Below are 12,978 nucleotides of genomic sequence, written 5' to 3'. Positions count from 1 at the left end.
ATCCGTAAATCAATGTAATTCACCACATAAACAGAACTAAAATCAAGAATCTCATTGTTATCTCAGTCGATGCCCAAAAAGCCTTTGCACATTCTTCACTGAAATAGAGAAAGCAATCCATAAATTCATATGGAACAGCAAAAGACCTAGAATAGCCAAAGCAATTCTAGGCAAAAAAAAAAAAAAAAAGCAGTGCAGAAGGTATCACAATACCAGACTTCAAGCTCTACTACAGGGCCATCATAACAAAAACAGCCTGGTATTGGTATAAAAACAGATCAAAAGACCAATGGATTAGAATTGAAGATCCAGAAATAAAACTGCACTCTTACAGTCAGCTGATATTCGACAAAGGAGCTAAAGACATACAATGGAATAAACATAGCCTCTTCAACTACTGGTGCTGGGAGAACTGGGCAGCCATATGCAGAAAACTCAAAGTAGACCCAAGCCTATCACCATGCACCAAGATCAACTCAAAATGGATCAAGGACCTCAATATCAGACCTGAATCCTTGAAACTACTGAAGGACAGAGTAGGAAAGATGCTAGAACTTATAGGCACAGGAAGGAACTTCCTGAATAGAGTCCCAGGGGCACAACAAATAGGGGAGAGTCTCAACAAATGGGACTACTACAAATTAAAAAGTTTCTGCACAGATAAGGACATAGCCACCAAAACAGAAAGACAGCCAACCATATGGGAAAGGATCTTTACCAGCACAGCAACAGACAAAGGCCTAATATCTGTCATCTACAAAGAACTCAAAAAACTAAGCCCCTCCAAGCCCAATAAACCAATTAGGAAATGGGTAAAGGAGCTAAAGAGAGACTTCACAAGAGATAAAAATGACAAAGAAACATATGAGAAAATGTTCAACATCCCTGGTAGTAAAGGAAATGCAAATAAAAACAACCCTGAGATACCACCTCACTCCAGTTAGAATGGCCTATACTCTGAACTCAGGCAACAACAAATGCTGGAGGGGGTGCGGGGAAAGAGGAACCCTTCTCCATTGTTGGTGGGAATACAAATTAGTACAACCACTTTGGAGAACAGTATGGAGGTTTCTCAAAAAGCTTAATATAGACCTACCCTATGACCCAGCCATACCACTCCTAGGCATCTATCCTGAACAGCAGGTCCCAAGATATCAAAAAGACATTTGTACTTCCATGTTTATCTCAGCACAATTCACAATAGCCAAAATATGGAAACAACCCAGATGCCCCTCCACAGATGAATGGATCCAAAAAATATAGTACCTATACACAATGGAATACATAGTGATTAGGAATGGTGAAATATTGTTATTCGCAGGGAAATGGTCAGAACTTGAACAAATAATGTTGAGCGAGACAAGCCTAGAACACAGAAAACAAAGGGGCATGATCTCCCTGATATATGACTGTTAAGAAAGGGTGACGGGGGCTGGGGATATGGCCTAGTGGCAAGAGAGCATGCCTCGTATACATGAGGCCCTGGGTTCGATTCCCCAGCACCACATATACAGAAAACGGCCAGAAGTGGCACTGTGGCTCAAGTGGCAGAGTGCTAGCCTTGAGCAAAAGGAAGCCAGGGACAGTGCTCAGGCCCTGAGTCCAAGGCCCAGGACTGGCAAAAAAAAAAAAAAAAGACGGAGAGACAGTAGAGACCAGGTCTGTGAAACCAAAAACTGCTTATCAAATGGTATTTCCCACAAGATTGGGGCAGCGACCCAACAGTATGTAACTAAAACCAAACTACTACTCAACATATAAAGGTCAAAAATTGACCTCTCAGTGGAATACAATAGCTCAAAAGCTATGTATGTACGTTCATATAAGACTACTGTTGACATATTGTCTAATATCAACATTACATTTAAAGCCCTAGGCGAATTTTCTTGGGCTTGGCCACGTGGCTACTGTATATGTTCTTGGTACATTGGGTATTGTATATATGTCTACCTGACCTAGGGAAGGGAAAGAAAAACAGGGTGTAAGATATCACAAGAAATGTACACACTGCCCTACTATGTAACTGTACCCTTTTTGCACAACACCTTGTCAAAAAATTTGTGTTCAATTAATAAATAAATTTAAATATATATATATAAATGATGTAGAAAATAAACTATGCAATTTGTGGGCAGGAGGCATGGGTAGCAGAAACTTTGGGAAAAGTGAGGGAAGGGGTCACATTGTCCAAAAAGGAAATATACTCATTACCTGATTATGGAATGATAACCTCTCTGTACAATGCTTTAGTAATAACAATAAAATTATATTTCAAAAACCCAGTGCCAAAGTGAAAAGCTGAGCAAAAGCACATTTCCAAAAGGACACACAATAGTAAAAATCCCAGGCAGTTGAGTTTGTTGTTGTTGTTGTTGTCATTGTTGTTGGTGTTCTTTTTCGTATCCCTTGGCCATTCAAAACTGTTTCCCCTCCTGGAAGTACTGGGGTTTGAACTCAGGATCTTGGACTTACTGGGCAGGTGATCTACTTACTTGATCCATTCCGGCCTGTTTCTGCATTGGTTCAAGATACGGGGCTGTTATATAACCATGCCAGCCTAGATGGCAATCCTATTTGTCACTGGGGTGACAAGGGCATGCACTACTTTGCCTAGCCACTGGATGAGATGGAGTCTTGTGAACTTCTTCATAAGGAAATCTGTCTGTGGTCCAGACCAGTCTCAAACCAGGATTCCCAATCCCCACTTGCTAAGTAGCTAGGATTGCAGCCTTTTTAAAGCTCCCAGCCCAGCTGCTTTCTTTCATTTGGGTCAAAAGTTCTTCCTCAAATGTTCAAGGTTCCTTAGAGGAAGATTTTTGAGGTAGGGAGCGCTCAGTGGGCTTTTATTCAACACCTCCATCAGTCATCGTTCTTCTTTTGTTCTGATTTGCTGGGACCTGTGTCCTCACATTTGTTCAGCTGCTGGCCCCAGGCTCCCAATGCATGCTGACTGCTGTCATGTAACCTGCTAATCAATAGTGACAGTGCTAACATTACCTGGTCTATACCAAGCTTGTCCTAGGTACTGAATGTGTGATTCATGGAGTCCCCTCATTCACCCAGTGCTGCAATGTATGGGTAATGTCATCGTTCATACTCTCATCTTCACAAACATGGAAATAGAGAGTAGACATTAGGGAACTTTTCTGCATTCTGATGTTCCAGCAGTCTGACTTCAGAGCCCATACTTTTAATCACCAATGGCATCACTTACTAATCTCGGCCTGAATCGTGTCCTACTTTGCCCTGCTAAGTCCTTAACAGATCGATAAAACACCTTTTTCTACACCTCAGTTCCAAAGCCTTTTCATTAACTTGGCGCCCGCTGAGCCTCCTTCCTTGGCCTGGGACCCACTCTGTTCACAGAGTGAAGGGTGAGATGCTGTGTCACACTGTTCACTGGTTTATTGAGAGTTGGGGGGGAGAGTCTTCTCCAAGAGACAGCACAGTGTGAAAGGGACGCCACCTCCCGCCCCATCGGTCCATCTGTCCATCCCAGCAGTCAGAGATGCCTTCCTTTAAAGGATTCTCACCCACTCCCCACTAGAAGCAGCTCCCAAGCCTGCCCCCTAGTTCTTTACCCTTAATTCTAGAAAGAGAGGAGAGAGAGAAAGGAAGAGAAGGAGAAGGAGGGAAGGGACGAAGGAAGGAAAACAAGGAAAGAAAGAGCACATTGGTGTTGGGAGAGGATAATGGTGAGAATAGACTGGGGGTGGGATGTAAGCACAGAAGAGGAAGAGGGAGAGGGAAAGTTTGAGCAGAAACTGCCCATGATTAAGGAAAATGGATGACGATAAAGAGGGTGAATGGATGATAAGGAGAGCGGGTGATGAAAGGAGAGTGGATGGATGGCCCCAGCAAACATGACTTGGTTGGGAGAAAGTGCCTAATAATGTGCAGGGTGATGCATATGGCTCTGTTGGAGAATACAATAATCTTAAGGTACAAAGGGACAAAGTGTGCACTGACACACAAGGAACCTACGCAGCTACACATGACTGTGTGCAAGTAGGGAAGATACAGCTCAACACACTAGACAAATCACACACACCTACCTAAACACACAAGGACACCCGTGACTGTGAGAACTCGTGTCGCTCTGGGTGCCCACAGGGAGCACACTGCACACTGGGAAAGCTCAGGGCGGGAGAACAAAGCAGGCATGTGCAGGAGAGGAGACGCGTGTGCTGCAAAGTTCTCCGTGTGAGTACACATGGGGCAGAGACGAGAAGTGGGCGAGCCTTGGTCTTCAGAAGCAGCAAAATTGAAGAGGAGGAAAACATGGGGACGTGTGGAAGGTCAAGCAGGATGGAGGAAGATTACGGACGATGATGGGGACAGACGTGGAGAGGCCCCTGCTGGGGTGGAAAGAGCACTTGTGGGGAGACCCCTGCTGACTGGAGCAGAGCACAAAGGCAGTGGGGAGCTTAGGGGTTGCCGTGGTAACTAGACAGAGGTGTATTGTGGGAGAGGAAGATGCAGTCAGGCTGCTGAGGAGTCATGAGGAGCTTCCAGCAAGGTACAAACTAAATTAGAAGTAGTGACACAAAACTGTATGAATGAGTAAGAGAAAAAGTCACTTTCCTGGAGTATTGGAGAACCAAATAACCCCAGGACTCACAGAAAGATGCGTATTTACATGAGATGGGATTGGACAGCGCAGTGCTTTCCAGCTGGGGATGGGGTCCCCTGCCTCCTCCCAGCTTCCCGTCCTCTCTCTACTCCCTTTCCTTCTCCTACTGGCTCCACACCCCCTCACTTATAAAGCAAATGGACTCGACTCCCATCACAGCTAAGACGGTCAGGGGGTTCTGAGGGACCCCTGGGTAGGCCCCCAGAAGGATCTGGGGGAGTCTGGGGGTGGCGCCTGGAGCGGAGCTGCTGCCGAGACTGGAGCTGATGGCGCAGTTCAGAGACACGCTCTTCTTTCTGGAGGAAGAAACACAATTGGGAGAGCAGGAGACAGGGAGGAAGGGATGGGAAGAAATGGCATAGAAACAGAGAGTAGAGGGCAAATGGAACAGAAGAAATTAAATGGAGAATCAGGAAAAGAACAAGGAAAAAAATCACAGAATATAACAGGGTACCAACAGAAGAAAAGATCAGGGCAAGAAGAGAGAATTCGGAAACAAAAGGAGAAAATGGGGAAGGGCAGGGAAGTCAGTACACCCACCATCACAGAGTTTTACGTCAACCTAGTTTAAACATCTCCCTCTTTGGCATTGTACTGACTCCTAACAACAGCCTGGGGCATAGTAAACACAAGTGGACATCTGCCCAGACACCTTTAGCTTTGGGGCCCACTCAACATCCAGCTGCTTGAGTGTTGGTAGCTAATGGCTCACAGTTACCTCCCCCAAATTGCTACCATGGCCAGTAGCCACCCTCTTGCCTCAGGAGGGTTGAATCAATAGCCTCCTCCACCTCATCAGGCCAACGCTCAATTTTAGCTGAGCCACTCTAATGCTCAACATTTCCCCCCTTTCCCTATCCTCTACTCACTCCTTTGAAGGTTTTATAAGCCCTTTCAGAAGTCATGAACACTGGAACTTGTATCTCAGACACAACCCACCCTCCATGAGAGTGCCTCCTGGAACCCCCATCATCACCCACAACCCGTAACTACCCACACACCTCAGCAATGATCTTCTCCAGTTCACGATTCTCCTTCTCCAGTAGCCGGGATTTCTCTTCCTCGTTGTTATTGGTGGATGAGCCTGTCTTCATGGTGTCCTGAGCTTCTGACTGCCATTCTCCTCGGGTGATCAGCCTGCGCATCTGGGGGAAAATATTTGGGCATAGGATGGCGGATAAGGGTGTGTCAGATCAGCTTGTGGAAGACTAGAGAAGGATGAGATGGGGGAAAAAATGGACAAATAGACGACACAAGGGCAAGAAGTGGAAGTAGGGACAGATGGGCAAGGTTCAGAGTCGACGGGCGAGAACCTCACCTTGGGCACAAAGAGCACAACCAGGGTGATATAGGAGGAGAACACGATGGCAAGGGAGGCGAAGGCAAAGGCTGCATCCTGCTGGCTGGACAGAATCATGGTGACAGGGGCAGTGATGAGGCACAGGACCTAGAGCGAAGGAAGATATTGGGAGACATATGGATCTTCAGGCTCAAACAGAATATGGGGTTTTATTTCTCCAGGTAAGAACTGATAAGGACAGGGTCCTGGTGAACTTTTCACGGAAATTCAGGATTGTCCTCATCTCTACACTGAGAAAGGCCCTAAATAAATTGCTCCCAACAAGTTTCCAGCTCTAGCTCAACCCCTCCCCTCAAAGCAGGAAGTCCTAGAATTCTCTGCACACATTCAAGTCAGTCCTTGGAGATGCCTGGCAGAAAATCTGTATGCAGATTCTAGCCCATGAACCACTGATAGGAGATGTAAAACCCCCTGGGTTTATTCTTTCACCTGTAAGTGGAGATACTAATTCCACTGGGTATTTGGGGGTTGGGGGTGGAATACAACAGTGTGTACTTTATAAACTATGAAATGATTAAGAATGCAGATATTAACTTTTTATGACAGCCACACAAATTGATCCCAGCTCCTAATGCTTCCTAATCCACTATCTCTAGACTACCTATTAGGTTAATGCCATGTGTCCAGGGTGCTTACCGCCACATTGTAGATGGCCATGCCTACAGCCCTGTGGTCATTGATCTTCTCAGTAGACACGCTCTTGGTCTCATAAGCAAGAAAGATTCCCAGCAGTAGCAGCAGCCCCTTGTAACCATAGAAAATGCCTAGGATGGCAGAAGAGGGTCACGTGGGGGCAACAAAGCCCTCCACACTCCCTCCTCCAGCCTTTATCCTTCACCTATTTTGTCCTTCACCTACTGCTGCTTCTTGTTGCTTCGCCATGGAAAGAGAGCTCTCCACACCAAGCAGCCCTAAGAACCTAGCACACCCCTCCCTATGACCTCATCTCTACCTAGGTGGCCCAGACCCTCATTGCTTCTTCCTGAGAAGAAAAGCCATAGCTCACAGTGGTAGATGGTGCTCATTTGAAGCTGTCTGTCAGGCAACGGCCTGTTGAACAGCTCAAATTGGCCCATCATCGGACATGTACAATGTCTCATCTCTTCCAGACTGAGGAACATTCATCATTTGTGGTTATAGATCAGAGCAATGTGGACAATGCTAAAGAGAGTCTAAACTCATGACCTCACAATCCCAGTCTTTCTCTAGGAGCTGCCAAACAAACAGCATCACTCATACTGATCTCTCTGAGCTCCACTTTGGATCCTAAACACCTCACAGTAGAAGGAAGAAAAAAAAAAAACAGACCAACTTTCCTCTCTCAGAGATGATGACTCCAATGACACAGAAGGGGACACTGAAACAGGTGGACAAACTCTGACACTGCTCTCGAAAATTCTTTTTCCTTCTAAACCTACTGTCCTAGACAGTCCCTCCTACCTCATCCCTTCCTCGCCCACACACACCCCACGCACCAAGCCATGTATTCATCTTCCTGGAGCTGCAGTGTTCCAGTTGCGGCAGGATAGAGACATCAATGTCTTCCTTTGGTTCTTCCTTGGCAAAAGTCTAAGGAACAAAAAGGATCACAAGAAAGATAACTGTGCTCCCCTTCCAACCCTCCCAACTCCACCCAGCTCCTGACCACCAACCCTGCTGCCTCTCTCCTAGGAGACCCCCAATACTGATGCCAATCCCACCCTGGGCCTAGGAACATCACCCCTGATGCCTGGAAGTTCTACAGATCCTTCCCAGAATCCCACCACTTTCTTTCCTCAGACAAATCGACAGATCTCTTGCTATGAGGCTCTTTCCAAGAAGGGCAAAGAGGAGCCCACTAGCAGGCAGAAATGACTCTCTTTTCCCTTCAAAATCACACTCAGCTCCAGGCACGCTGGCAGCCAGTGAGCTCTGCTTGGCTTCCTGCTCCCCATCATCTCCCCTTCAAGTAATACCTCAATGGTCCGGTGCAAGGGGTCCACAATTTGCCAGATGGCGAGAGTTAGGATGTCCATGCTCACCAGCAGGCCCACTGTGGCATACAGCTTCCAGGGCTCTAAGGTCTGAGTAAACATTTAGAGAAGGCAGGTCAGGAGAAAGCCCTGGAAGCCCCAGGGGTCAAGCAACAAGGGCTGGATTCAGAAGCAGCAGTTCACCTTCCTCCATTCCTTCTTTTCTTCCTTCTTGGTGAAGACTGTGTGGACCCACCAGATCTTGGTAAACATGGAGCCATAGCCTAGACTGAAGCCCAAACCCAAGAGCCAGAGGCGGGCCTGCAAGAGGAGAAAGAATATGGGTAGGATAGGGTGGGGTAGTGGGAGGGGCTTGCAGCCAGGATGGGCAGGCGGGTAGGAGGGAGTGTGGGTGGAGGACAGATGACAAAGTAGGCAGAACACAGCTAGCAGGGGATACGGTATAAGGGGAGGATGGGGTAGGGCTGGGGACAAGCTCTCTTCTGCCTTCAGTAATTCCTCTCATCCCTCATATCAAGGTGATCTAGCTAATCATCCAGTAAGGTTAGAGCCTGAATTCCTCCAGGTGTGACATGCCCATCTGTCCACACTCAACTCCCAGGCCCTCACCCACCCCAGACTCCAGCTCTACTCAACTACTTGCTTTTCCTAGTCTTCTGTGTCTCTGCTAGCCACAGGGTATGCCCTCTGCCCCTGCCTCTCTTTTCCCAGTTGACAAAAATCTCACACATCCTTCACTATGCTAATACCACCTTCTTCCTGAGGGCCACCCAGACACTCCAACTACCAGCTGCTTCCCTTTCTTGCTCTCCCAGCACTTTGTACAGATCCCTACTCACGTGCCTCTTCTAGAGCACTATAGGATGTCGCTACTGCACTGTTACTCCACTGGGAAGAGATAATTCCTCACAAGCCGAGTGTGTGCATGCATGTGTGTGTGCATGTGTGCATGCATGTGTACTACTATATGCATGATCAGGACAGGAACGGGGCAGAAGAATGAGTACAAATGGACAGAAGAGTGTCTCCTACAGCATAATAGGGAACCACTCAAATAGCACTGTTGAAGCCAAACTTTCCTGAGTCCCAGAAACTTCCAGCATCTAGTCACAAAAGGGCCTCATCCCTGTAGGATGGTGGTCCTTCCTCCCAGTTCGCTCTGCTGTTGGCTTGATTCCTTCTTCATCCTTCCAATCCCCAGTGAAGGCTCCCACGGGAAGCCCACGGCTCTGGTTCTCAAGCCCTACACCACAGACAAGCCCCCATTGTTCTGGGGTTCTTTGTGCAGACCCCCTTCCTTCATCTTCTCTTTCTTTTCAAGGCATGCCATGCCATGGCAACCTTGGAAATGGCAAGGGAGCTGCAGAATGAAAAAGGTCTGGAGACCTAGAAAAGAGAGACAGAGACACAGAGAGACCAGAGGGGTGGTGCAGGAAGGGAGGACTTGGGATACCATGAGAAGGAAAGGCAAGAGAAATACAAATGATGGCAAATACTCCTCAGAAGGGCAGGGGGGGAGGGGAGAGAAGAGAGAGAGAGAGAGAGAGAGAGAGAGAGAGAGAGAACGCGAGCGCACGGGCCACATTCTGCAAGTATGTGCCCACAACCTCCTCACCTGGCAGACGAAAGGGAATTGGTTTATCCCGATGTGGTAACCATCCAGACCCAGAGGGAAGACAGCCGCTAACGCCAGCGAGCAGCCTACAGCAGTCAGATTGTTCAGGTTGGGCTGAGAATTCTGGATATAACTAGGGCAGAGGCGGAGAAGGTGGGTGAGGGAGAGAATTACCCTTCTTCTCCTGGAAGCCTCAGCTCTCCACATGCCATACAACAGCAAGACCCCCCAACACTTAGAAAGCAGGCTTGGAGCAGGCAGCACAGCCATGAAAGACAGTCAGCTCAAGGCAGAGAGCTGGAAATGGAGCAGAGAGGGCTTCCCCCAGCACAGGGCCCCCCCTAGAACACAGGTTGTTCTAGAGCCCAAGACTGTGTTGCTGTGCTTTTTCCAGTTTGTTTTGGAGCAAGGGTAGTTTTGCCCTTGTATTCTCAGTAAGTCAGAATGGAAGCCTCTAGGTTTTATTCTCAGTCCCTCCAGGAAACCTGATCAATACCTTAGAGAGGCAGACAGAGCAGGGATCCATCATGTCAGAAGAGAAACTTACCGGACATGGGAGTTGTAGATGTTAAAGGACAGACAGACAACAGCAAGGACAATGCCCAGGCTGGAGAGAACTGAGACGGAGATAAAGAGTTTCTGTGACAGGAAGCGGAATGTCTTGATGACCAGGGTTTGGTCAGCTGGGGGGGCCCCTCCTGCATGGCACAGGGGAGGAAGAGGGAAAAAGAAAAAGGCAGGAGGACAGAAGAATGAAGATGGGCTAGGAGACAGGGCAGAAGGGGGTGAGGGGCAATGGTGCCAATGGACGTCCAGGGTTTGGCTGAGGATATGAGACTCTCCCTGCACTGGGTGGAGTTGTGGGAGCTGGAAGCTACAAGCCTGGGGCCCTTGGAAAGCAACCAGCAGTGAGATGAGAAGATGGTGGGCGTGCTAAGAATTTCACCTCAGTTGTAGTCTGGTTTTGTTACTGTTTGTTCCTTCTGTTTTGCTGTCATTCTCGCAGCAAAGGAAAATGGGAGAGGAAAGAAGGGGATAGCTGAGAAATAAATCTTCAGAGGCCTCTTATCACCAGACCAAAAGCTGTAAAAAGCCACTTGTAGAACCAGGAAGCTAAAGGGGACTGGCCTCTAAGCACTGCATGTGGTCTTCTTACCTTAGGGGAAGCAAACTCACAAACAAAACTAATCTGAAACTTTTAACTTTGGCAGGGTACTAATTCTCAAAAGGGTTTTACAGATTCTTAAGGGGAAATTCAAATTTGTCACAGTTCACCCAAAAAGAAAAAAATCAATTTGCTAGTTTGGGAAAAAAAAAAAAAAAAACGAATTTAGGCCACAGCATTAATAGTAGCACAGAATACTGTCCTAAATTCAAATTATAAAAATTAGGTGGCTCACATCTACAGTACTAACTTCTCAGGAGATCTAAGAATGGCAGTTCAAAGCCAGTCCAGGGGCTAGGAATATGGCCTAGTGGTAGAGTGCTTGCCTCCTATACAAGAAAGTTCAATTCCTCAGCACCACATATATAGAAAAAGCCAGAAGTGGTGCTGTGGCTCAAGTGATGGAGAGCTAGCCTTAAGCCAAAGAAGCCAGGGACAGTTCTCAGGCCTTGAGTTCAAGCTCCACAACTGGCAAAAGAAAAAAGAAAAAAAAAAAAAAAAAACAGCCAGTCCAGGCAGAAAAGTCTGTAAGACTCCAATAAACCAACCAAAAAAATAAGAGCTGGTAGTGGAGGTATAGCTCTAACAAGTGCCAACCTTGAGTGAAAAAGTCAAGTAAGAGTGCAAGGCCCTGGGTTCAAGCCTCAATATGAGCATAAAAAAAAATTTAAGTTAGATTAAAAAAAACAACCCTCTAGCCAGAGGGAATGGACTGGGTTTTGTTGAGCAGAGCAGATGGCAGCTGCCTCCAATGCCTCCAGGTACTGAGCTTTTCTTCCTCAGTAGGTCCTTCCTTTTGTCTACTTTCAATACTTTCCCATTTCCCATCATACATCCCTCTAAGTACACCAAGAAAAAACACTTGCTTTCCCTCTTTAAGAAGCACATGGTAGCAGATGACAATGAGAGGAGGTTTCACATTCTCTCCTACAGTTAGGCAACCATTTTTCTGTCAGAGGCAGGCAGCGCAAGGCTTGAAGTAGCAGGTTCAGATATATCAAGGCACCGGGACATCTGGAAAGCCAAATGGAGCTTCCATTTCCCGCCCTCTGCCCACTCCCTGACTTTAATCCCTAGTTACCCCAGCAGTGTACTATTAAAAATAGTACACCCCACTGCCTAGTCCCTCTCCAAATACACAGCTCACCCCGCCCCCCTTGGAGGATGTATTTGCTCTTATTTAACCTCTGTTCCTGGCCCATCTCCCTGTCACATTTCAATCCAACGATACCCAGTACCTCACCCTCATTCAAGTGTGTGCCCATTTTCCTTAATCATTCAACAAGGATTGAAGGGAAATACAAAAGGAAGCACTTACCAATCCACTTGTCTGTTTTGGACCAGGAAAGATCATCCTTGGTGCTGTCATAGTAGCCAATCTTCTTGTAGCTGCCACCTAAGCAGATGACAACAGGAGTGGCCAAGTATCAGTGAAAATCCATTCTAACTAAGCATCTTCATCTACTTCCCATTTCCCCAAAAGTGCTTTCCATGATTGCATCTACCATTACCTTCATCTGAGCAACTCAAAAGACCCGTGGAAGGACCCACAGGTCACTGGAATCCACAGCTTGACTTAAAAGCAATAGAAGGTGGTTCCCTAGGCAACTTGAATAAATAAGCATAGCTAATGTGTTTAAAGCTCTTCATTGAGGAAGGCGCCACAGTACGTCTGCCACCTATTCCGCTGCCTCACACCTCTCCCAGCAAGGATCTCAATTTAGGATTCTGATTTCAAAAGCTTTAACCATATTTCTCTCACACACTCATGATGGACAGAATCACAGGATCTATTTTCCAGTGGCTTTTATTTTAATTGCAGCAATCTGTCGCCCATAGGCTTGGGTTCTAATTCCTTGGATAAGTAATATTTGCCTCTTAAAGAGCCACTGAGTAAAATTCAAATCACTCTGAAGAGTTAACATAATTTCTTCCAAATGCCAACTCACATGGTTCTCACCATAACTGAAATCCATTCTCACTTGTCCTGTATACAAAGAAGAGCTGAGGGGATGTGGAAAGTGGGGAGATGGGGAAAAAGAAGCTTTTCACAGGAGGCCAGGAAATGGGTCTCTTGGCCAAGCCAAGAGCTTTGAGCATGGGATGCTTTGCAAACACCTAATTGTGCAAAATTATAAGAAAAATACAACCTAGCAAAGCTAAGCTACACATACTACAGATAAATTAGGAATGTTAGTTTACATAGTAAGATAATTGGATGGATATATCCTT

At 46.7% G+C, this 12,978-nt stretch overlaps 1 protein-coding gene across 5 annotated transcripts in view; it reads right to left on the bottom strand.

Moving 5' to 3' along the window:
• Positions 1-2,238: 2,238 nt before the first annotated feature.
• Positions 2,239-12,978, bottom strand: part of Gabbr1 (gamma-aminobutyric acid type B receptor subunit 1) — a 33,344-nt gene continuing 22,604 nt past the window's right edge. For all 5 annotated transcript variants that reach the window (XM_048348227.1, XM_048348229.1, XM_048348230.1 and 2 more), the window contains 10 exons: positions 12,065-12,142; positions 10,129-10,279; positions 9,582-9,714; positions 8,150-8,266; positions 7,949-8,056; positions 7,469-7,562; positions 6,630-6,757; positions 5,952-6,080; positions 5,635-5,778; positions 2,239-4,929 (listed from right to left, as the gene is read on the bottom strand). In XM_048348227.1, the coding sequence (XP_048204184.1) occupies positions 4,756-4,929; positions 5,635-5,778; positions 5,952-6,080; positions 6,630-6,757; positions 7,469-7,562; positions 7,949-8,056; positions 8,150-8,266; positions 9,582-9,714; positions 10,129-10,279; positions 12,065-12,142 (1,256 nt within the window). In that variant the 3' untranslated portion in view covers positions 2,239-4,755. The remainder of the gene's footprint in view (positions 4,930-5,634; positions 5,779-5,951; positions 6,081-6,629; positions 6,758-7,468; positions 7,563-7,948; positions 8,057-8,149; positions 8,267-9,581; positions 9,715-10,128; positions 10,280-12,064; positions 12,143-12,978) is intronic.

Source organism: Perognathus longimembris, chromosome 6 (assembly GCF_023159225.1).
Source record: "Perognathus longimembris pacificus isolate PPM17 chromosome 6, ASM2315922v1, whole genome shotgun sequence".
NCBI classification, from domain to species: domain Eukaryota; kingdom Metazoa; phylum Chordata; class Mammalia; order Rodentia; family Heteromyidae; genus Perognathus; species Perognathus longimembris.
The sequence above is the reverse complement of the archived record's forward strand: the minus strand, read 5'-3'. Positions and strand labels throughout refer to the sequence as shown.